The sequence below is a fragment of the Panicum virgatum genome, chromosome 7K (assembly GCF_016808335.1).
Source record: "Panicum virgatum strain AP13 chromosome 7K, P.virgatum_v5, whole genome shotgun sequence".
In the NCBI taxonomy this organism is placed as follows: domain Eukaryota; kingdom Viridiplantae; phylum Streptophyta; class Magnoliopsida; order Poales; family Poaceae; genus Panicum; species Panicum virgatum.
Window position 1 is genome coordinate 23,522,458 of NC_053142.1, and position 21,503 is coordinate 23,543,960.

The 21,503-nt window shown below is 41.1% G+C and overlaps 2 protein-coding genes across 2 annotated transcripts; both read left to right on the top strand.

The window, feature by feature from the left end:
- Positions 1-347: 347 nt before the first annotated feature.
- LOC120640572 (1,2-dihydroxy-3-keto-5-methylthiopentene dioxygenase 3-like) lies at positions 348-3,321 on the top strand. Its single transcript, XM_039916441.1, has 7 exons — positions 348-677; positions 1,009-1,126; positions 1,260-1,348; positions 1,675-1,789; positions 1,907-2,031; positions 2,179-2,249; positions 2,962-3,321. The coding sequence occupies exons 1-7, from the start codon at positions 489-491 to the stop codon at positions 3,017-3,019; spliced, it is 765 nt and encodes a 254-aa protein (XP_039772375.1). The 5' UTR covers positions 348-488; the 3' UTR covers positions 3,020-3,321.
- Positions 3,322-13,942: 10,621 nt separating this feature from the next.
- On the top strand, positions 13,943-19,961 carry LOC120640573 (prolyl 4-hydroxylase 1). The gene is made up of 11 exons (XM_039916442.1): positions 13,943-14,234; positions 15,115-15,162; positions 15,373-15,425; positions 15,890-15,955; positions 17,211-17,285; positions 17,838-17,912; positions 18,939-19,009; positions 19,095-19,146; positions 19,266-19,355; positions 19,470-19,562; positions 19,699-19,961. Exons 1-11 carry the CDS (start codon positions 14,168-14,170, stop codon positions 19,804-19,806), a joined length of 798 nt encoding a protein of 265 aa, XP_039772376.1. The 5' UTR covers positions 13,943-14,167; the 3' UTR covers positions 19,807-19,961.
- The last annotated feature ends 1,542 nt before the right edge of the window (positions 19,962-21,503 follow it).

The window sequence follows — 21,503 nt, forward strand, 5'->3', positions numbered from 1 at the left end:
AAAATATCCAGCCAAAAAGGGCAAATGAAAAAATAGCACTAGAGTCCATACCTCCCTTTACAAAATTACCTCCCTCCAATGTGCATGCCTTCCTACTTGGTACTTGCAGCCAGCAGCTACCATGTGACCATAGTGCACATCAGCTGCCAATCATTTACCCAATAAGAAATGCCAACTAGATGCTTAGTAATACTAACCAGTAACCACTTGCATCTGCATAATACGCGCTCATGTGCGTAGGACTCTTCTTTCAACATTGGCCACCTTCAGTGCACTGCTCAAAGCCTAGCCAAGCCAATGCTTATGGTTAACAAGGACCTCGTAGAAGCGCATCTCGTCAAGTCAATGTACATATCCACACCATTACTCTTTCTGTCTCTCTCAACCCTCCCCCGCATCGATCTGTCTATATATATGCATTCCACTTCCATGTAGTTTCATATAGAAATAATCCAAATTGACGCGCAAAATCGGTAGATCTCGAAGAAATGGTGAACAAGAGGCCTCTCCTCACAAAATTCCTTCTCCTAGCCCTTCTGGTGTTGGTGTCACAGACACGAGAGGTGCGTGCTGACAATAGCGTTGAGAGCTTTGTTCAAGATGAGCTGCAGTTCGGCCAGGGATTGGGATTCCCAAGCATCATGTCCTTCCATGGTGACTCCGCGCATGATATCCTGGTACTTGGCACTCTCTGCTTCTCAAATTATGATGTTGCTTAGTCGGAGTATCACCATGACCATGCCACATCTCATTAACGTCTTCTCTAAGCGTGCTTCATTGTTCAAGTTATAATGTTTTGAATTTGGTTTTTACCTATATTTTCCTGCCCGTCTAATAATTGGCGCTTATTTGACACATCATTTCTTCTACACTTGAAACATTATTCTTCAATTGTTATACTCTCCTTTCGCAAAAAAAAAATTTTTGTTATACTGCACACTTGTGTGCAATATGCGCAATCTATTGGCGCTACTTACATCTCATTGCATATACGCTAATAATTAACAGAATGGCGTGGACGACGTTGTCCAAGCATGGTACATGGATGACACCACCGAGGAGGAAGACCAGAGGCTTCCGCACCGCCGGCAGCCTGATGTTCCAGTTCCTCTTGCAAAATTACTTGGTACTCCAAATGCATGTATTTTTTCTTTAGAATAAGCGGAAAATCTTTTGGTGTACATACTAGGAAGAACGACATGTTTCAGTTCTTTTCTAAGAGCTTATGCCATTGTGCTTTCTGTATGAATATAATGCAGACCTTGGAATCATGCGGCTAGATGCAGATAACCATGAGAATGATGAGAACCTTACAATGATCCGTGGCCAGAGGGGCTACTTGCACATGGTCAGTCTTCTCACTAGGTCAACTTACTGATGAAAATAAAGGTTGCTTACGTGCTAGCCAATTTTATCTTTCTCAAACAAATTAAAGGGTAGAAACCTAGAAGCTCAATATTTTTTTAAGGATTCATTGCTGAAAGGTCAGATTTAACTTACTGTATTGGTGGGCGTGACATGATTACTATTATATGAAGTATCTGACGTTGATGAATTCCAATGCTATTATTTTTTTATCATGGTAGCGAAAAATACTAAGGCAAAACTGTGTACTACAAAATAGGCAGACCGATTACCGATTGCGACCATGTTGATGGCATATAATTTGTTTAGGACATTGTAACATTAACTCCAGAGAAAATGCCAAACTACGAACCGATGATCAAGAGATTCTTCGAAGAGCATCTCCACATCGACGAGGAAGTTCGCTATTGTCTTGAGGGCAGTGGTATGAGTACAAGTAAAATTGTATCTATCTCCTCTTTGATCCTAGTGTGTACATCGCTGATGCATTTGTATGCTTGCACTTGGAACATATGTCGGGATCTTTTTTCATGACATGAAGGGTACTTTGACGTGAGGGATGAAGAGGACCGCTGGGTTCGGGTGTCGGTGAGGAAGGGAGGACTTATCGTCGTGCCGGCGGGCATCTATCATAGGTTCACGTTGGACACCAACAATTACATTAAGGTCTGTGCTTTGCTAAGACACACAAGGTCTCTTTCCTGTTGTCTTAATTAGCTTATGCTTAGCAGTGCAGTTGAGCTAAATGAATCACTGCTATAATAATAAGATTTTCTTGCTTCATAATTTAATTTCGTTGGGTTATTATTACAGGCGATGCGACTGTTTTCAGGAGGCCCTGACTGGACAGCATACAATCGTCCTCATGACCATCTCCCTGCAAGGTACCTTAGACCAATGGGTCACCGACCAAAAATTGTAAATACTGTATGTGCATGTGCAACCCTGTGGTTTTCACTTAATTTAATCCACGAATTGCTAATTATTTTCTCCAAGCTGTCAGATTATTGATTCAATATAATCAGTGGTTTTGTTCTACTTATATTTTTCTTTTTCTGGTTTATTCAGAGTTTTCATGGTCATCTTTATATTTATTATTTTGCAAGGGTACGATATATATATAATTTGGTAACTGCTTTTCTATGTCTGTTTTATTATTGAGCTCTTTTACAATGATGGTAAAGTACCAGAAGATACTTTCAGCTACTTTTACCTTGAATTTTTTTCTAGCCATTGATCTATGGAAAGTATTTACAAAAATTAAATTAAATTAGTATTCAATCCCACTTTTTGGTACTTGGTCCCACATTTTGGAAGTACCAGGTACTTTACCCTAGACACTTCTGGGTGCTTCCTACCTTCACCACCCTACGTAGGATTTTATCAGATGGACGGCTTCTATTTTTTTAATTATTGTAAAATTTCTCTTATTATATAATTGTATTTTCACAACAGAATTAATTTGAAATTACATGGCCAAGTTTCATTTAAAAAAGAAAAGAAGGCCACAAAGTTGGATTACTCTAAAGAAGATAAATGTTAGTGTACTCCACTTCTGTAACATATATTCTCATTCCAATGGTGGTATAATTACAGGAAAAAGTATCTGGCAGCATTGCATAAAAGGCGGGAGGAGCATAGATACGAGTATTGAGCACAATAAGATCAGGAAATTAAAGATAAAGCTGTCTGCAGTTACCCCGTGAGGAAGAAATTTTGCCAAGTGTGTCAGACCTTTATCTTGTGTGTGAACCAAATTGATTATCTTGTGTGTGAACCAAATTGATCTTGATGGTACGTACTACAGTATATGTAAAATCTTACTAGATGGTAGTGAATATGTCATGTTTGATCCCTCGATCAAACTAAAGCCACTGCCACCGATGGAATGTATGAACTTGTAGCAGAAAACATCGGTGCACTGTTTGAAAATTGATTACCTTGTCAATAGTTGAATGTTTGTCCTGTGGAGGAAATCTGTTACTATATTCGTCCCAAATTATAACAACTTTTAGATTTGGTCAAAGTCAAATATTTTCATCTTTGACCAATAATATTTTTTTACTAAAACGCGCAGGAGAGCTGCGCAACAACATATTAAGAAGATAAAAAGGAGGGAAAGAGCCCCGAAAACAAAAAGTATATTACAGGAATAAAGGGCCAGTAACACACCCAAAACTAGTTTTTTTTCTCTCTTATGCAAAAACTACTACTATGGGACCAGACCACACCACCGGCCCAGAGCAGCTAGGAGGTAGGAGCTAGGGCAAGGAAATATGAAACTCCTCGAGCCCCTGCTACATACCACTGATGGACATCTTCTCTAAAGGCTGTCATGACCCGGGATAGATTAGGGGCTCCCCCATCAAACACATAGTAGTTACGGTGATTCCAAACTAACCAAGACCCCAAGATAATAATGAGATTAACTCCCTTTTTAACCTGACCAGAGAACCTGCTGCTTGCACCTGCCCACCAGTCAATAAAATAGTGATCATCTACCTGTGGCGCAATAATTTGCAGCCCAAACAGTTGTAGGATGTTGAACCAAAACTACCGGGTGAAAACACAAAAAACCAATAGGTGATCAATTGTTTCTCCATCCTGACCACAAAGTGGGAATTTCGGTGGGTGGTTAAGCCCTCTTTTAGCAAGTCTATCTGCTGTCAAACACTGATTATGAGCTACAGTCCACATGAATAACTTGCAATTCCATGAATCAAACTGAGTGGCTCCAATGAATAAAGCATCATAATAAGCTGATTTGGTGGATTATACTCTAGAAGTTGTGAACTTTCAAATATGTATGCCCTCCACCTTTGGTTGTGGCTCAACATTGGAAAGAAGCACCAACATGTGAAGGTATTCTATCAGAACCTGCACACTTAATGCTCCACTAATATCTGAAATCCATCTTCCACCAATGACAACATCATAAACTATTGCACTGAATAAATGTGGCGGGGCTTGTTTAAGCTCTTAACAAATAGCTAGTTATCTATCCAAAAATGAGTATTTTTTCCATTTCCAATTACTATTTTAACAGCCGTTGCAAAGAAGGACTGGACCTGGGCTTGGATGGGGAAGAAAGCCCATGCCTTTTGAAGCTCTATTTTCTGCAAACCACAACTACCTGAGTTTCAGGGCCCACCCTAAGTTTTGGAGATCAGAGATGCCAAGCCCACCCCCTCCAAAAAAAACTAGTCTTGTGATCTTTGGGCAAGCAAGCAGACAATACCCTCCTCTAGCATCTTTTCTGACTTTCCACAAAAAACCTCTTCTTAGCTTGTCAATTGCCTTTAAAACACAAGGTGGTAGCTGGAGTGCCAAGAGAATGTAGATGATCATTTTGGTGAGCACATACTATACTATAATCAATCTACCAGCTTTAGTAGGCAAATCAGCCTTCCAACTTGGAAGTCTATCGGCTACTTTTTCAACAATGGGCTATGCTTGTGCTTTAGTGATCTTGTGAGGAGAGAGAGGAACTCCCAGATACATACAAGGCAGGGATTCGTGCAAGAATGCTTTGTCATATTTAATACACTATATGGGGAGAACACTATTTTTTTGGAGGTTTTTTGTGTGCCTAGAAGCATTACCAAAGAGTTGTAGGATATCCGATGTAATTAGAGATGAAAGTGGGATGAGAAAATCATGTACCGACCGATATCATTTTTCCGTATTATGCTACCATTCCCAATTGTTCCCATTTTTAGAAAAATATAAAGTTGTTATTTATAATTAATTTTATATCATCTTTTACCATATTTGATTTTATTAATTCCATAAATCCGGAAAAATTCCGACCCGACCGCTTTCATTTTCTGTATTGTAATACCGCTTTCGACCGTTCTTGATTTTTTTTCATCCCTAAGAGTAATTTCAGTATCACTAGCCGAAGGCCTCAAGAAAAGCACCACATCATCTGCATATAAGGAGTTCCTATGTTGCAATACCCTTCTGGCAAGTAGTTGTAACATATGCTCATCTGCAGCTTTCTTTATTAAATGACAAAGCACATCCATGATTAGGATGAAAAGCATGGGTGACAATGCCCCCCCCCCCGCGGTGATGGTGTATTCTTTCTCCTAGAGAGCCATTAAGTAGTACCTAAGTGGAGGATGTACCAAGCGGCCCACTTATGGTATCACACCAAATTGGTCCAAAACCCAACTATTTGAATACTTCCAAGAGGAAAGGCCATGAAACCGAGTCAAAAGCTTTGTTGATATCCTAGTTTGAGAAGAATACGAGCATGTTTCTGTTGTTGTAGGAATTTTGTAGCATGGTGGACCAACATAAAGTTTTCTAGAATAAAGCATCCTTTGATCTAAGTGCTCTGGTTGGGAGAAATCGGCTTATCTAGAGAACCAGCAAGTCTGTTGGCAAGAATTTTTGTTACAAGTTTGGCAAAAGAGTGCACCAAACTGATGGGCCTGAAAACTTTGATGCTAGAGGCATCCTCTTTCTTAGGTAAGAGAGTGACAAAGGCTGAGTTTAGGAGCTCAAAGTTAGCAAATTTTCTGCTTCAAATAGCTTAAATTGCAGCCATTATGTCCTGCTTTATAATCTGCCAACGCACTTTGTAAAATTTGTCTTTAAAACCATTGGGACTAGGAGCTTTGTCAGAAGTCAGTAACCTGATTGTTTTCCAAACTTATTCTTCTGAAAAATGTGCTTCAAGGTCATGAAGGGCAATACTTGGCATGCCTAGTTCTAAAAGATTAATTGTCACTTCTCTGTCAATACTCTTGCACAACTCTTGGACAACAGATTGTTGTAGAACTCAAAAATATTCTGCTCCTTCTTATTGTGTTTGGTGAGAATTGTCCCATCGATAGTGGTGAGCTTAGCAATGAAGTTTTTTCTCGTATGGTGATGAGCCTGTGCATGGAACAGGGTTATATTGGCGTCACCTTCCTTAAGCTAACTGATGCGAGATCTATTTCTTGCAGTGGTGCGCTGCAGGGATGAAAGAGCCAAACAATGCGGCTTGAGCTTGTTCTTTAGCTACAATTCAAGCCTGGATAAACCACGAGAATCTTGTGCTATTTCCAAATGATGGAGGACTTCCTTGGCCAGTGCTAGTTGTGAGTTAATGTGGTCAACTTTCTTTTGGCTCCAGCTCTGAAGATTTTTTTACTGTTGCTCTGAATTTTGTTGCCAAGATGTCAAATGGGCATTGAGAAGCTGGTTCATATGTCCAAGCCCTTGCAACTACTTCTTGAAAGCCTTCCAGACTTGTCCAAAAAGCTTCAAAATGAAATCTAGCCTTTCCGAAGTGGACATCATTAAATCTAAGGAGAAGAGGGCATGTTCTGATGTAGATTAGGCCCGATCTTCCGAGAGGTAGAGGTAAACTCGATTGGTGGAGTGTGTGATGTTGGCGATCCAGCTTCTAATCAGCACGATTTGAAGTCAAGCAACCGTTACATCACTACTCCATTGGTTATCAACCAAGCACAACTTGATTGACCTAGCCGAGAAGGCTTTTCCTGCAAGCGAATCGAAGAACACAGGCAAGAAGATGTAAACAACGCAATCTGATATTGCAAATATGGATGAAGCGAATCAAAGTGGGGTTCAAGAACTCGATTCCAAAGGACTAATCGACATAGTGGAGGAGATCAAGAACGGGGGCCCTGGATCAATGTATAAGGACTTGTTGCCACAGATACAACGATGCAATGTCTGTTCCTCAAAGGAAAACTCAAGACTAAACAAAACCCAAGTCTAAAAGACAGCGGCTACTGATTTTATATCCTAAGGGAGGTCCTAGGGTTGCTGGTGGAGGCCAAGGGGGCGTCCACCAGTTGGGCCAACATGGTACACGGGTCAACAGCCCAAAAGACGGCGGCGCAGCGCCCTGACATATTCTGGACATCATATTGTTTTGTCAATTGCTGTCGACTCCGAATGAATTTGGGCCTCAAACTAGTGCCATTGGAAGCTTCTTGAAATTATCTTTCCATCCATATAAAGAGCATCCAAAACGGACTCCGTATGCGGCCTGGGTGTTGATTTTGGTGCGGGCTGCTCCTGGACTCCGAAGCAGACTCGAACTCGACTTGGATTGGGCTTCCAACTCGGCTTGGCTGTCCTTGCTGGTCCACCACGCCTCCAAACTCCTCTCCAACATCCTCCTCATCATCTCCATGATTTCTAACAATAATTAAATCATTAGGTAGTAATTTATTCTCAAATCCACATGATAAATTTATTTGGAACGAGCTTACTTTATAATCAATGGTCGTATCCGAAGGTGTCATGCCCTCATCATGTTCCGTGTTATATGTAGCGCAACTTTGTAGTAGGTAGTTAGGAAACAACTGCTCCCAATCCGCTGAACAAAGCAGTCTGTCAAGTTTGACTAGTGTCGGCGAACCCTGGTGATTTGACCATGTGTATTTGCGAACGAGAAGGAGCAAAACTTTTAACTCTAAGTCACTAATCAAGCGGCGAAACCTTCCCATCATTGCTCTGTTGATGGTCCCACTCTTCTTATCCTCAGCACTCACAATTAAGTTGAAGTTCCCTAGCATCCCGGGATAAGCAGTTCTCACAGTCCTGAAGCTCTTGAATGAATAGAACATTATTACCATTGCTTTAGGGACCATACACACATGTAAGCCGTTAGGCTTGCGAGTTGGCCGGGGAGAACTCCACTGACAGACTGAAGTTATCTGGTGGCAGTGGCCGGTCATAATTCATGTCGCCAAGCTACCAGTATACCTCCACTAGGTACCAATTCTCAGTTGGGGGTTGTGAAGAAATATGTTCTAATCCTAACCGCTGTTGACCCCTGGAATGGTTCAGAGATGGAGCGACTGTATATCTTACAGTAGCAATGCTGGCCAGTCCGCTTGCTAGTCTCCTGGACTTGCGAGTGTTGCTTTCTAATCACCTTGTAATAATTTTTTATATGCAAGTCTGTTGGATGCAGCGCGGTGTGCATCGTGCCCAGCTGCCTGTGCTCATGTGCTGGCCTGCTGCTAGTGCAGTGTTGTCCTGCACTGCTACTGCCTACTAATGTGCGGTTATGTTTTGTACTGTTTACGTATACGGCTGTTTACATCGTTTACACGTCGTGTAAGTGCTACTCGATGAATAATCGTGTAGACCGATTAGTGGTGTAAAGTCATGCAAAACTGATTCGAACGTTTAAAAGGTCATTTAAACGGCCATGTATACAGAATTTTTGCTAAACGATGGGTTATCGACCATTCACCGTTTAACGTTTAGGCCAACATTGATTTTGTAACATGTTATCTCGGTGCATAGGTTTTCGGTTCCTGTCCATTTCCGGGATATTTATCCCTTTATATATACCCACTAGTGGAGATGTACGTGCCACAAAAACGTACTTAATTTTCCTTTCATCAAGCAACATCTTTCTTTTCCTTCCATAAAACAATGATGTCAATTATTATCCTACCAAAACAAATAACAACGCGAATTATGGTTGAGTGCATGTGCAAAGGCAATTAGAGTGTGTGTCAAAGAAAAGTAATATGCAGGTATAAGAGTTGCGTAGATGAATGCTTGGTGTAAAAAGTATTAGGATTTTGGTGGAAATATTTTTCTTCTATCAATTCCGTGAGTCTACACCTTTTTTCATCAAACTTTTGGCATGACAAGTGGGACCTCCGATCCGTTAGGGGTACGATAAATCTAATTTTAGTGGAAAATTTTCAATTATTTCAACTTTTATATTATAGATAGAAGATATATCCCATCCTGATCTCCATCCTCTTTCGGCTATCCTTTCTCGTCCATTTTCATTCCTACCTAAAAAACAAGGAAGATGACTCGTAGTAAAAAAATGTGCAACCACTTTAGAGTGCATAACTCATAATGAACGTTCTAACAGCTAAGAGCATCTCCAATAGTTACTCAATAAATATTTTCCAATAATGAGCTAACGGGATGTCCCAATCATGGTTATTGGGAAAGTTGGTTTTGCGGTTCCCAATAATCTTATCTGAAGCTAACTGCATTGTAAATATTATGTCTAATAGAGGAGACTTAGGGTGAATTATTGATTTGCCCCAATAATTGTTGCTGGAGCATAATTTTTATACAAAATGTTTCTAATATAGTGGTTGGATTGGAAAATGGGATTAATTGAAGATGCTTCAAGAGGACTTTTGACTTTGTCGTGATTAGTGGTGCTCCGAGTGGTTAGTTCTTCTTGAATTGAATTTAGAGGTTTGTTTGGATTTGCTCAATGAGAAGGAGGTGTTAACATACTTAGTAGGTGCTATGAACTGACGATCGTAAATTAGAAGTGTTGCTTACATGCGTGTTAACTCAAAATCCTTCTAACTTCGCTTCATGTTATATTTGATCATGCTTGTATAGTATAATTTGTTAGATATATTGGGCTTGGCCCATTAATATTTAAAAAATAAATAAAACTCTATGGTCCAATAAATGGTTTAGTACCGTACGAGATATTTAATAAAGGTTGACTCAACTTAAATGATTGGTCTTGGACAGGTTAAATTGAGAAGTTGAGAAAAGAATAGCTGGCTGCCACACGCGCGCGAGCCGCCGCCCGGCCCTTGGCGAGGCGAGCATGGCTCCACTTTTGTCACTCATTCAACCTGAGTTGGAAGTTACTGGAGTTTCTTGTTTCCGCCACTCGAGTTGGACTTACGGGAGTTTCTGTCTCTGAAAGGATCGACACTAGGCCTACAGGTGGGTGAATAGGCCTGTTCAAAATTTTCCTGAAAAACTTGGCAGTAAAAACGTCAGGCCCGGATGATCTGGCCTTATGTCGGATCTTCCGGACTTCCCAAGTCCGGATGATCCTACGTAGGGTCGGATGATCCGACAGGCGAAAGGAATCTTGTACGAGATTTGAAATCTACTTAGGTTTTGACGAATCTCTTTGAATAGAAAGTTGACAAATGAAGTAATCAAGCCTGCAAACTTGATCTACATAAGAGATATGCTACAAAAAAGTAGATCGGACCAAAATGAGCTCAAGAACTATATGAAGAACAATATGAAGAACAAAAGTAAAGGAGACACAAGATTTATCCCGAAGTTCACTCCACGAAGGAGCTACGTCTCCATTGAGGGACTCACAAAGAGCAGGGTTGCCCTATAACCCTTTTTCATCGCCCAATCAACCACGTAAGAGGATTGAGTCACTTACTATTGTTCTCACGAAGAGAGGGAAAATACAAACTTCCGGAGGCTCAACCATAAAGGAATGGGAGCTCACCGGCACCTCTAACCGTCTAGGAGCAAAGCTCCAAGAGTAAAGAACGCGAATCGACGAATCGAGGTTACTTCAAGTGCTTCTGGAGATGAACAAGTGAAAGCTCGTGAGATGCTCACAAACCAACTCCCAAATCTCACTTTCTCTTAATCCCTAGGTGAATCTTTGCAAGAATCTAGCTTTTGGATGGAGGAGAGTGAGTGAATGAATGCTTTTGGAGCTGGGTTGGTCGGGAGAGAAGAGAGAGGTAAAGAGGGGGGGGGGGGTGAAGGGGTATTTATAGCCCCACCCCCGCATGTGACCGTTATGTGTGTTTTCTGTGAGTTCCGGATCATCCGGTGTAATCTCGGATCATCCGGGTGGGTAACAGAATAGGCTAAAACACACTAAAAAACTCTCAGGTCTGGATCATCCGGAGTCACTCAAAATTCTTTTAATTTTAGGCAAAAGAAGCGTTCAGAAAGTTTAAGGTCCGGATCATCCGGGGTAGAGCCAGATCATCCGGAAATGGACAGAGAGTTTCGGGCTCAAAGAAGTGCAGGGGCTGGATCATCCGGCCAACGGCCGGATCATCCGGCTGTGGACAGTGCTGTTCAGCTGTGTAGGCCGGATCATCCGGCCTGTGCAGACAATTGCTATGCACAAGTGTTTTTGAGTGTGAAATATGTCTCTCAAGTATAAAATTCATCTCAAAATGAAGCACTTTAACAACCTAGATTAATCGAACGCATCCCCCTTGATAGTACGGTGGTCCTATACTCAATTTCAAACCGAAAATTAGAATTAAACTCCGATAGGATCCACCATGTATTGAGTTTGAATTGGGGGCCTTCCTTTCATCTTCTTATTGATTATTTTCATTTATTCCTGCACACATCTTATTGAAAGCATTATATCCCAAATTATAATTGTCAAGAATCACCAAAATCAATTTAGTGGCCTAGATGCACTTTCAGTCTCCCAGTCCCTTCCTGTGCCGCTAGAAACTCGTGGCCTTCCGTCTCCTACAGCGCATCTTTGATATAACCTGAGAGGGGCCCTTTCAGTACTACTTCTTGCGACCACAAATCCAGCAGCACTCTGAGCTTCCCGTTATGTTTCGGTGAGGATGGCAATCACGTTTTTGGGGAGTGTCGGTGGCGGCACTACTACTCGCTTCTGTTTCTGTTCCCGGTGACGGCGCGACACCACTCCTTCCTGTTCCCAGCGACAACTCTGTCTTGTTCCGAGCGGGGTCGTCACTGCAACATCTCTGCACTGCATCGAGCGGGGCGACTACATCAACAAAGCATCATGTCGCTTTCGGGTACTTCCGGCTCTGCCGTTGGGTATGCTAATCTTATTATCAAAGTTGCAATTTTTTTTATTAGCGTAAACAGTATGATCGACATGTTTTATTTGAGAAATTCCACATGTCTTGCCTTGCCCGTTAGCACTAGTTTTATATTCATAATGGCTTTGACGATGTATTCCTTTGATAAGTACATATATGATATCATGTTCGTGCATTTTTTGCTTGCGTCATATTTATAGAATGAATTAAATATGAATTTGCCTAGATTTGTAACATAATTATTGGTTTTACTCTTCTCCCTTTTATCCCTGCTACCCGTCTTTTTTTGGAAGAAATACCCAGACTCGAGGATCACTGTGGAGTTCACGGAAGACGACGGCTTCGACTCACCACATGAGAAAGAAACCGTAAGAATTGAGGAATCTGAAGGCACTGGAATCCGAAGGCACCTTTTGCCAAGTTCTAAAAAAATAGACCAAGCGTGCTAGTCAATCTGACCTGTCAATTGACAAGGAAATAGAGTAAATATTAAATTCGAGGGCGTATCGACTGAATTTCTGAAGATCCCTCGCAGACTGTATCGGTAGGCGCTGCCGATACAGATAGCGACAAAATCAGATAGGTCAACCGATTTAAACCAGACGATCGGCTGGGTCAGCCGATGTGCACGAGGAGCAGTGTAAAGGCTACGAATGTGTAACCAAAACAATCCTACCAGACAAACACTTGAAATAGATCTAATCGGCTATATGATGTTTTGAATAAAATAATGTGACAAACAGCCAATCAAACGTATTACAAGCTGGATAGATATCGATAAAAGCTAAAACAACATGTAAAACCTATAGAACTAGCAGATATCGATAAATTTTGAATTAATTTAGACGAGACAACAGTGATACGCCCGGAAGTCAAAGCCTAAATATAATTCGATAACTTTTGAATAGATCTTAACGAAGTAACAGCGATGCGCCCGGAAGCTAAAGCTCATATTTACTCGGTAGACGAAAACTTACCAGCAGATCAAGTCGCTCGAATGTGAGGCATTCTTGATCAACTCGAAAGAACTCGCAGAAAGCTATATTCCTACTACTCCGAGGGCAGAAAAGTAAATGCACTTGAAAAGGTAGATGTGTTTTGTTGATCGTGTGATAAAACTTTTACAATAGATGGTGGTATATATTTATAGTTTAGATAGCCTAGCGGATTACGTCACACAAAACTTGCTAGAAAAAAAAATCTAAATTAAAAGAAAATACTAATACACATGGACTCAACTTCCGTTACATAGAATCCTCGCTAATAAATCTCCTTGCCGATCCTGCCCGCGAGAAGAGAGATCTTTGATTGGCTTCCCAACAGATGTATCATCGGTCCTCAGGCCACGTATCATGATATCCATTGACCATGCATGTGTATCCAGTCCCGTCACGTCTCCAAAATAATATACCTCTGATGACCGTGTACAAAGCTCATGGCCTACACGTGAATCTTCCTTCCTGCTGCACGCAAATTTTCTTTCTTTCTTTACTCTAATCAATCATTTATCTGGCGCACATGCCAAACTCTTATCTGAACATTCGGCCAACCTCACGTGTTAATTATGGAAGCCAATCTAGGGACTTTGACTCCTGCTTGCCGATACATGCATCTCTTCTCCTTTACGTGAAAAACACATGGACATCACTCACCTCCAAATATATTAAAAAATATCATTCGACCGGTCCATAAACACCCCTTTAATCAAGAGACTTTATTATTTCTCATAGCATTGACTAATTTCTTCTCCTTGCATGCAAATTCCTGTTAGCTTTTTACTTCAATTGGCTCCATGCGTGAATCCCCATCTACCAGGCCTCCGACTTCATCGGCCAATGCTATTGAATATCAGTTTCTTCGTTGATACAAATAGCCGATTGCTTTGTAATTCATAGTACAACTAATTTATCAAAATTCGGTGTCAACAAAAACCACGTTTGTTTTTCAGCTGAAAAAGTGGTACTCATGACATTGGTCACAAACCGAACATTAGTCACGAGTCACGACACGCGAAACCCAACACTCCAACACTCGACAAGATTCCAACGCCGACCAGCTCGCAATCGGCACGACGACTTCGCTTCCCCGGAGTCGCCGGGATTTCTCGGCCGGGGGGGAAGAGCAGAGAGCGCCGAGATCCCGCGGCACGGGCAGGCGCTGAGGAGGCGCCGTAGCACACCTCGTCGGCAGCGGTCGGCGCCTCGGGTGGGCATCGCGCGCGGCGAGATTCGGCGGGGATGGCGCGGTGGCGGGCGCGGCGCCTCCTGCCGCTGCTTACCTTCGTCACGCTCGGGATGATCCTCGGTGAGCTTCCTCGCCTCGCTCCCCACCGGCAGCTTCGGCGCCGTTACTCATCTAGTCACTTGGTGGATTCGAGCTTGAGCTTGGGATGATGGAGGGAATGGGGAGATCGCGGAATCTCGAGCGTGCTTCGGGCTGTATGGTTTCTGCAGCTACGGTGCCACAGAACTGTCAGTGTTCTCGTTAAATCTGACACCTTTTTGAATGAATAGCTGTTGGCGTGGGCTAAATCGCGGAATTTCAACCGCATTTTTCGGGTACGGCGCCACCGAATCCCTGATCAGGTGACCTGGGAATAGTTTTAACGGCCGGATTAGATGCGGTTACGGTGTCACCTTTAGTTTTTTTGGGGGGAAATTAAACTTGGTGTTGAAGCGTCCTTGTTTTGGACTTTTGGGCATCTCAGCATGCAGGACGCCCCCAGTCTCTCTCTCTTTTTTTTTCCCACATGCTTACCGGTGCCCAGGGGTGCCGGCAGTTGTCATCAAAGTGGACGAGCTAGTGAGTCAGATCCTTAACCTGCTGTGTGCTCATGTGTTTGACATAGTAGTTAAGTTTTCTTGTAGCACACTTTCATGGCATGATTAAAAGAAATTACCTTTTATCTTGATGCGCAAAGCCTAGTTTTTACCATGGGGTGATGGAGCAAATTCTAGTAAACTGTATCAGATTTTCATATGGAAATGTCAAATGTGACCTTGTTCTACATGTAGATCAGACTATGCCATCAACACCAATTGTTACATTTTAGCTTACCATGGATCTGTTTTCCAGAATTGCTGGTTTCTTATTTTTGATTAGCTTTAAGATATTGTGTGCGTAATAGATGTTTTGCTTCAACATATTTTTGTTTCATTTTGCTTCCATTTAATCACAAATGCAGGTTCTTTGCTTCAGTTAGCACTTCTGCATCGGCTGGATGACCCCTCACGTATGTGTGCCTCCCTTTATTTGTTACATTCAACAAAACACATGCTTGTTTTTCTTTGCTCACTTATTTTTGCATTGCTGAAAGTTCTGTTAATTTTGTTTCGATTCAATAGCATCGAATTCAATACCTGTTATTTCCACATATTCATTTTTCATTTAGGTTTATGTTTGAGTATGTGTGTTATGAAACATTCTTTGTTATGCATGGCAGATTTAATGCATGCCGATAATGATCCAGAGGCTGCTGTTCTTCGTCTTGGATATGTAAGTTTTGGTATTTAGTTTAAGGTATTATAAGTTTTATATTCTCCATAATTATGTTGTGTAAAATACTGTTTTCATTTGGCTTATTTTCTTGCAACCCACCCTAGGATTCGCTAATCAGTTATAATTGCTGGACATGGTCTAGCAAGCTGTTATTTTTCTGTACAAAACTGAATCATCAAATAGATTTAATCTGGAGAATCTATCTGTCTATCTTCTCAGTGACTACACAAATGTATTTGAATTCTCTGAAATTTGCTATATTAGTATTTGAAAACTTGTGGTCTTTTGAATGACTAAAGTTGTGTTTACTGTTTTGCTCATGAAGCATAATTGCATAATCTATTGCAATATAATTCAGTTCACACTTACTAGACGTTCAATTTCTTAGCTCATTTGTGAAGCATCCACATATCGAGCACTTTATTTTTTTTCTCATAAATCAAATTGTTTATGATGTTTAGGTGAAGCCTGAAGTTATCAGCTGGACACCAAGGATAATTGTTTTCTATAATTTTCTTAGTTCAGAGGTTTGGCTCTTTCCCTCTAAGCCTTAGAAAATAAAATCATGCACAATGCCACTACGCATACATAGCAGCATAACTGATAGTAGGCAATCATGGTGTTGTGGGGTTTCTTTTGCTTGCTATATATTGCTGGAGAATGGAGCTAGGGAGATTGCTAATTGGCAGTAATATTTAACATATGAGCAGCAATATTTACTTCCAGCCCAGTGGTACTTCAAGCTGGTAATGGTTTGGGCTGCACCCGGTTTCAACGGTTTGATTTTGCTATCTGAGCTCATTTGGTTTAGTGTTAAATGGGCTGAGGTATCTATTGGTCTGGTTTGGTTTGGTTTTTCTTTCACAATGGGGTTGGTTTGGTACGGATTGAGATTTTGTTTTCTAGTTTATTTGTTGCCTCTGAGGGATCGTTCTGGCCAATTAGTGCAGCTGGATAGGCCTGCAGCACGCACAGCTAAACATGAACATTAGCTGCAGGCCCGCATCGCGCATAAACAGAGCTAGCTGGTGGAGGCACTGGTTGCATAATGCACGTGGTTTGGTTTAGTTTGGTTTTGAAAGATGATGGTTTGGAATGGTGTGGTGTGATATACAATATATGAGTGAAATGGTTTGGTGCAGTTATGGTCCAGTTCTCGCACCATTAGCATCTTGAGTGGTACTATGAGGTGTGTTGGGCAGGAACAAAGTGCAACAGTACAATGATGTGCCTGGGTCTGTTGCAACCTCTCTTGACGGTGGCAATAGATAAAACTGATACTGTGAGAAAGCAAAGATTTAAACTACTAAATCTTTTTTTAGAGTGAGGAGATTTTTTGAGAAGAATAAAATATTTTTTTAGATAAAAATGATGAATAACCAACTCCATCTTTCTATTACAATTTCCTTCAACTCTGTAAGAGCTAATTTGGATAGGCATGAATTAGATTCAATCCCATTGGATTTGCAAGGAAAATGATCCAAAATTGTGCCTATCCAAGCAATCCCTATTGGACATAATCACAACTGTGAATCCAGTTGACAGGGTAACAAACTTTAGTTTCCATGTTTCTTTGTATGATTTTTCTGACCTGTTGGAGTTTAGAGGTTTTTTTTTTTCAAAAATATACTTTCTAGTGTATTAGAGCTTTATCTGATTACAACTATCGTCTTATGACTTATTGACTTCAGACACTGTAGCAAATGCCTATCACTTTGTTTTGGATGTTCATTTTTCTGTGTTTGGTTCTTCTGGTAAGATGTTTAATTATAATATTTGTAGGAATGTGATTACCTAATGGCAATTGCTAGACCAAGACTCCAAATTTCTACTGTAGTGGACGTCACGACGGGAAAGGTATGTCGATTCTAATACATGGCATTTGTCTTCCAGTATTAACTGGACATTTTGTTTTTTGTTAAATCAGCAGTCTAGTAACTTTTAGTTTTTAGTTGGCTATTTGGGGAGCTTTAGGTTTCATCTCAATCCCTTAATCGTGTTGAATTACACTTCTCCTTTTGAGTGTACGATTATGTATTAACTAGAAATATCAGAACAAATCTCTCTCCATTTCTTAGAATGACCATGATATATGAGTGTTTACTTATAAAATTGAAGGTACACAAGACCTTCAATTTTATAAGTAAACACTCATGTATCATGCTGTATTTGTTTATAATGTTGCCATGCTATTTTTTTTGGAGACGTGAAGTTCAGGTTCTTTTGCGTCCTAGTTTTGACATGCATTTCTGTATGGCATGTCTATGTGTACATGACAAGATCAATTATTAGGCTGGAGTTGTTTGAGGAACTTTTATTTCATTGGATTTATTTTTTGTGGCTAAAACCCGGGGTGTGCGATTCTTATATTTTCTTTATTTATGATGTCACTGTTTCTATGATCTCCAGGGTGTAAAAAGTGATGTTCGGACAAGTTCTGGTATGTTCGTGAATTCTGAAGAAAGAAAATCTCCAGTCATTCAGGTCTGTTTGCTGTTTGCTGCAGGTTTCTCAACATTAAAATGTGAATAGCTCTTGACTATAAGTATTGAAGTATTGGACTTTTGACTTACTTTTTCTGCAACAATGAATTTTTGTATGACTAAGGCATTTGTTTGGTAGCATAACATAGTTTTTAATAATCTATAATATATATCTGTTAGTTATCATACTTCGACAATGACAAAGACGGGTGTAGCATTTGTTAGATAGGTGATTATGACAGAGTCATGGTCTCTTCATGAGCTAGACGTACACAGCAAAATAATATATCTATTTCTTAAAAGTGTTACATCTTTCAAAACATGTCATGAATTAAATTCAGTTCTAGATTCGTTTTAACTCTTTGCCTTCTATCTGTTAGGATGTTGAATTTATGAGTTTAGTATGCCTCCTATTTTTAGTTTGGCACTAAGTTACTAATGCACCCTATTAGAAGTAACCAAGATTTGTGATAATATAATTTGGGACTATTTTAATTTTTGGGATCAAATTTGAAGAAATTATCTAACCAAATAGATGCCATTTGCCACAGCTAACCAATTTTTTATCCATGCAAGAACTAGGCCATAGAATGAGTGCCATCTGTTATGCTGAAATGCAACATCGGACTAAAAGAAATTACTTATGAGCATTATTGATCTCAAATTAGTGGTGATCCATATCAAAGTAATTTAAATCCATGTAGCACAAAGATGCATCTTTTTTAAAATGCTTTATCTATCTTTGCATTGTAGATTTACGTTCACACGCAACAGTTGTCATGGCTGATGGGTTCTCCATAATCACCACATTACACATTGAAATTATATTTATTTTGGCTAGTGCAGGCATTATGTTAGGTTTAGTTATCTTGTGCATCATGTAATTGCGATATTTTACTTGTACTCTGTTGTGTGATTCAATTATCTGACATGCATTGCCTATGCATGATATCTAACATGCATTGCAATGCTGTAATTTAACCTTACTCGTCCTATTGCTTATTCTTGATCTTTTACATTTGTGTAGGCTATAGAGAAACGGATTTCTGTGTTTTCTCAAATACCTAAAGAAAATGGGGAACTCATTCAAGTATTGAGGTACTCTATGGTTTTTGAGATAGTAATTTTCTCTCTATGTTTTTTCACTTAAACTATTGTTGTGAGCAGACTTCAATAATTACAGGTATGAAGCAAGTCAATACTATAGGCCACATCATGATTATTTTTCTGATACTGTAAGTTGAACATATAAGGCAAGTTTCAGGATGTAGATTCTTGTGAAATCACCAGTTTATTCTTTCGTGTTACAATTAATTATTGATTACATGAATCAATGTTGATTGTATACCTGCAGTTTAACCTGAAACGTGGGGGGCAGCGTGTTGCTACAATGCTTATGTATTTGACTGATGGTGTTGAAGGTGGTGAAACCCACTTTCCACAGGTTAGCCGACATTGTGTCAATTCATCTTTCTAGTTTTACCTCACGTAGTCTGTAGTCATGTGTCACGTGATTTGTGCTGGCCTGATATCGGACAACATCTTATCTCTGCTCCAGGCAGGAGAAGGTCAGTGCAGCTGCGGAGGAAACATTGTCCGAGGACTGTGCGTCAAGCCAAACAAAGGCGATGCTGTTCTCTTTTGGAGCATGGTGTGTTGTTCTCTGGTTTTAGTAGCCCTGCACCAAAGCATAGTTTTTAGATCTGCCGTTCTCCTCAAAACACCCTGTTCTCACGAAACATATGTCGGCCTCCTACTACCAATGCTGATCTATCGGCTTGTTTCAGGGATTGGATGGTAACACGGACCCGAACAGCATCCACAGCGGGTGCCCCGTTCTGAAAGGGGAGAAATGGTCGGCGACAAAATGGATGAGGCAGAAGATGACTTTCTGATTAGTATTATTTGGGTTTGGTCGGTACAGAGAAATTCTGTTTTTTCTCTATTCTGTACAACTTTCTTTTTTTTTTTGAGATGGAAGAAACATTTTGGTAAATCTGTCAAGTAAATGAATAGAACGGAAGAATCACCCCGGATCTACATCTCTCAATCTCCGCGGTACATTTTTTTTGGAAATGGGCCTTTACCTGCTATTGGGCCTTCAACTTGTAGTCCGCTGTGTCGCGGGAATCTCTTTCGGAAGATTTTTCTGTCACATTCCAATATTTGAAATTCGTGCAAATTCGTTGGATCTTCTTCATCCAAACCTTATCTTCCCCTGCTTCCTTCGGCCGTTGCCGTGGCCGGGCGCCCCTCGACCTTGCCGCGTCGCAGCCTGCCTGGCGCGCCTGCTCTCGTGGCCTTGCCGCGCATCGCTGATGGCCCCCCTGCGCGCCCCTCGGCCCTGCCCTACCACGCTGCCTACTTTGCTAGCTCGGCGTGCGGGGCACGCTCCACCGCCGCCTTGCTCGCCTCGAGTGCAGCCGCCAGCCCAGCTCTCCATTGCACCGTCTCCTGTGCTGCTGCTGGAGAAGAAGCAATGCATTTTGAAAAAAAATGTTGATGTAGGTTTTAATAAATGTTGTATCTATTTTTTTAGATGTTGAAAGAGTTCGTAAAAAATGTTGAATAGAGTATTTTTCAACATGTTGATGTATGTGTTTCTAAAAACGTTAAATTTCTTCTTTCTAAATGTTGAACTACTTTTTAAAAATTATTGATCTAATTTAGACATTAATGAGCTTTATAGATAGCTGCTGGCCCAGCCGTCGGGATGGGGGTGTTGACAGCCAAAATTGTCACATGCAGAGGCCGCCGCGCCGACCGCCGGTCTGGTCTGTACAGTTCGAGTAGAATTAGATTTTTGTAAAGAGTCCCTTTGTAATCCTACTCGTGAAGGGGTACGTCTTCCCCGGCCTATAAATATAAAGGCTAAGGCGAGGTAATTCCCAATCGAATCAATCAAAATATCACATTACTTTTTATCTCTCAAACCCTAGCCTTTTCCAACCCTAGATTGCTTTCTTCTCTCGTCTCCACGGCGTTTGAAGACGTTCTGAGCGGCCTGCCGACCTCAGAGCAACCCTTCGTTCACGAGCTCCGACGGGGTCCCTCCCGAGCTCGCTGTTCTAGGTTTCCAGTGAGCCCTGCCTACACCGGTCAGAGCGGTCGGCGGCACCGGTCAGACCGGCCTGCCCAGGGTTTCGCGGGTGTTGATCGTTCTTACGATCGTTCGCGCGTGCTAGTGCTTTCAAGTGTGTTTGGCGCAATTCTGTGTCAACACACTTTTTGGCGACTCCGCTGGGGAAGAGATTAATCTGGTTGCTAAAACTGATCTAATCTAGCTTCTCTAAGAAGATGGGTACTCATGGTGAAATCCACAACGATAACGTCATCAAGACGACCATGGAGGAGCTCACCGATGACGAGCGCCAGGCCTACCTCATCGCTGAAGAGCACTTGAAGGAGCAGTTCCTTCAAGGTTTCAAGAAGGAGCGTGGAGGCCTATTCAAGAGGGTCGGGGAGTTCGTGATGCCATCCTTCAAACTGAACAAAGACAAGGTTGAGGTATTTCCTAACGATCCATCCGAATTAGTTAAGCAATTGTCTCTCATAGTCGATTCAAAAATATCTGCTGTGCAAGTAGCTGCGG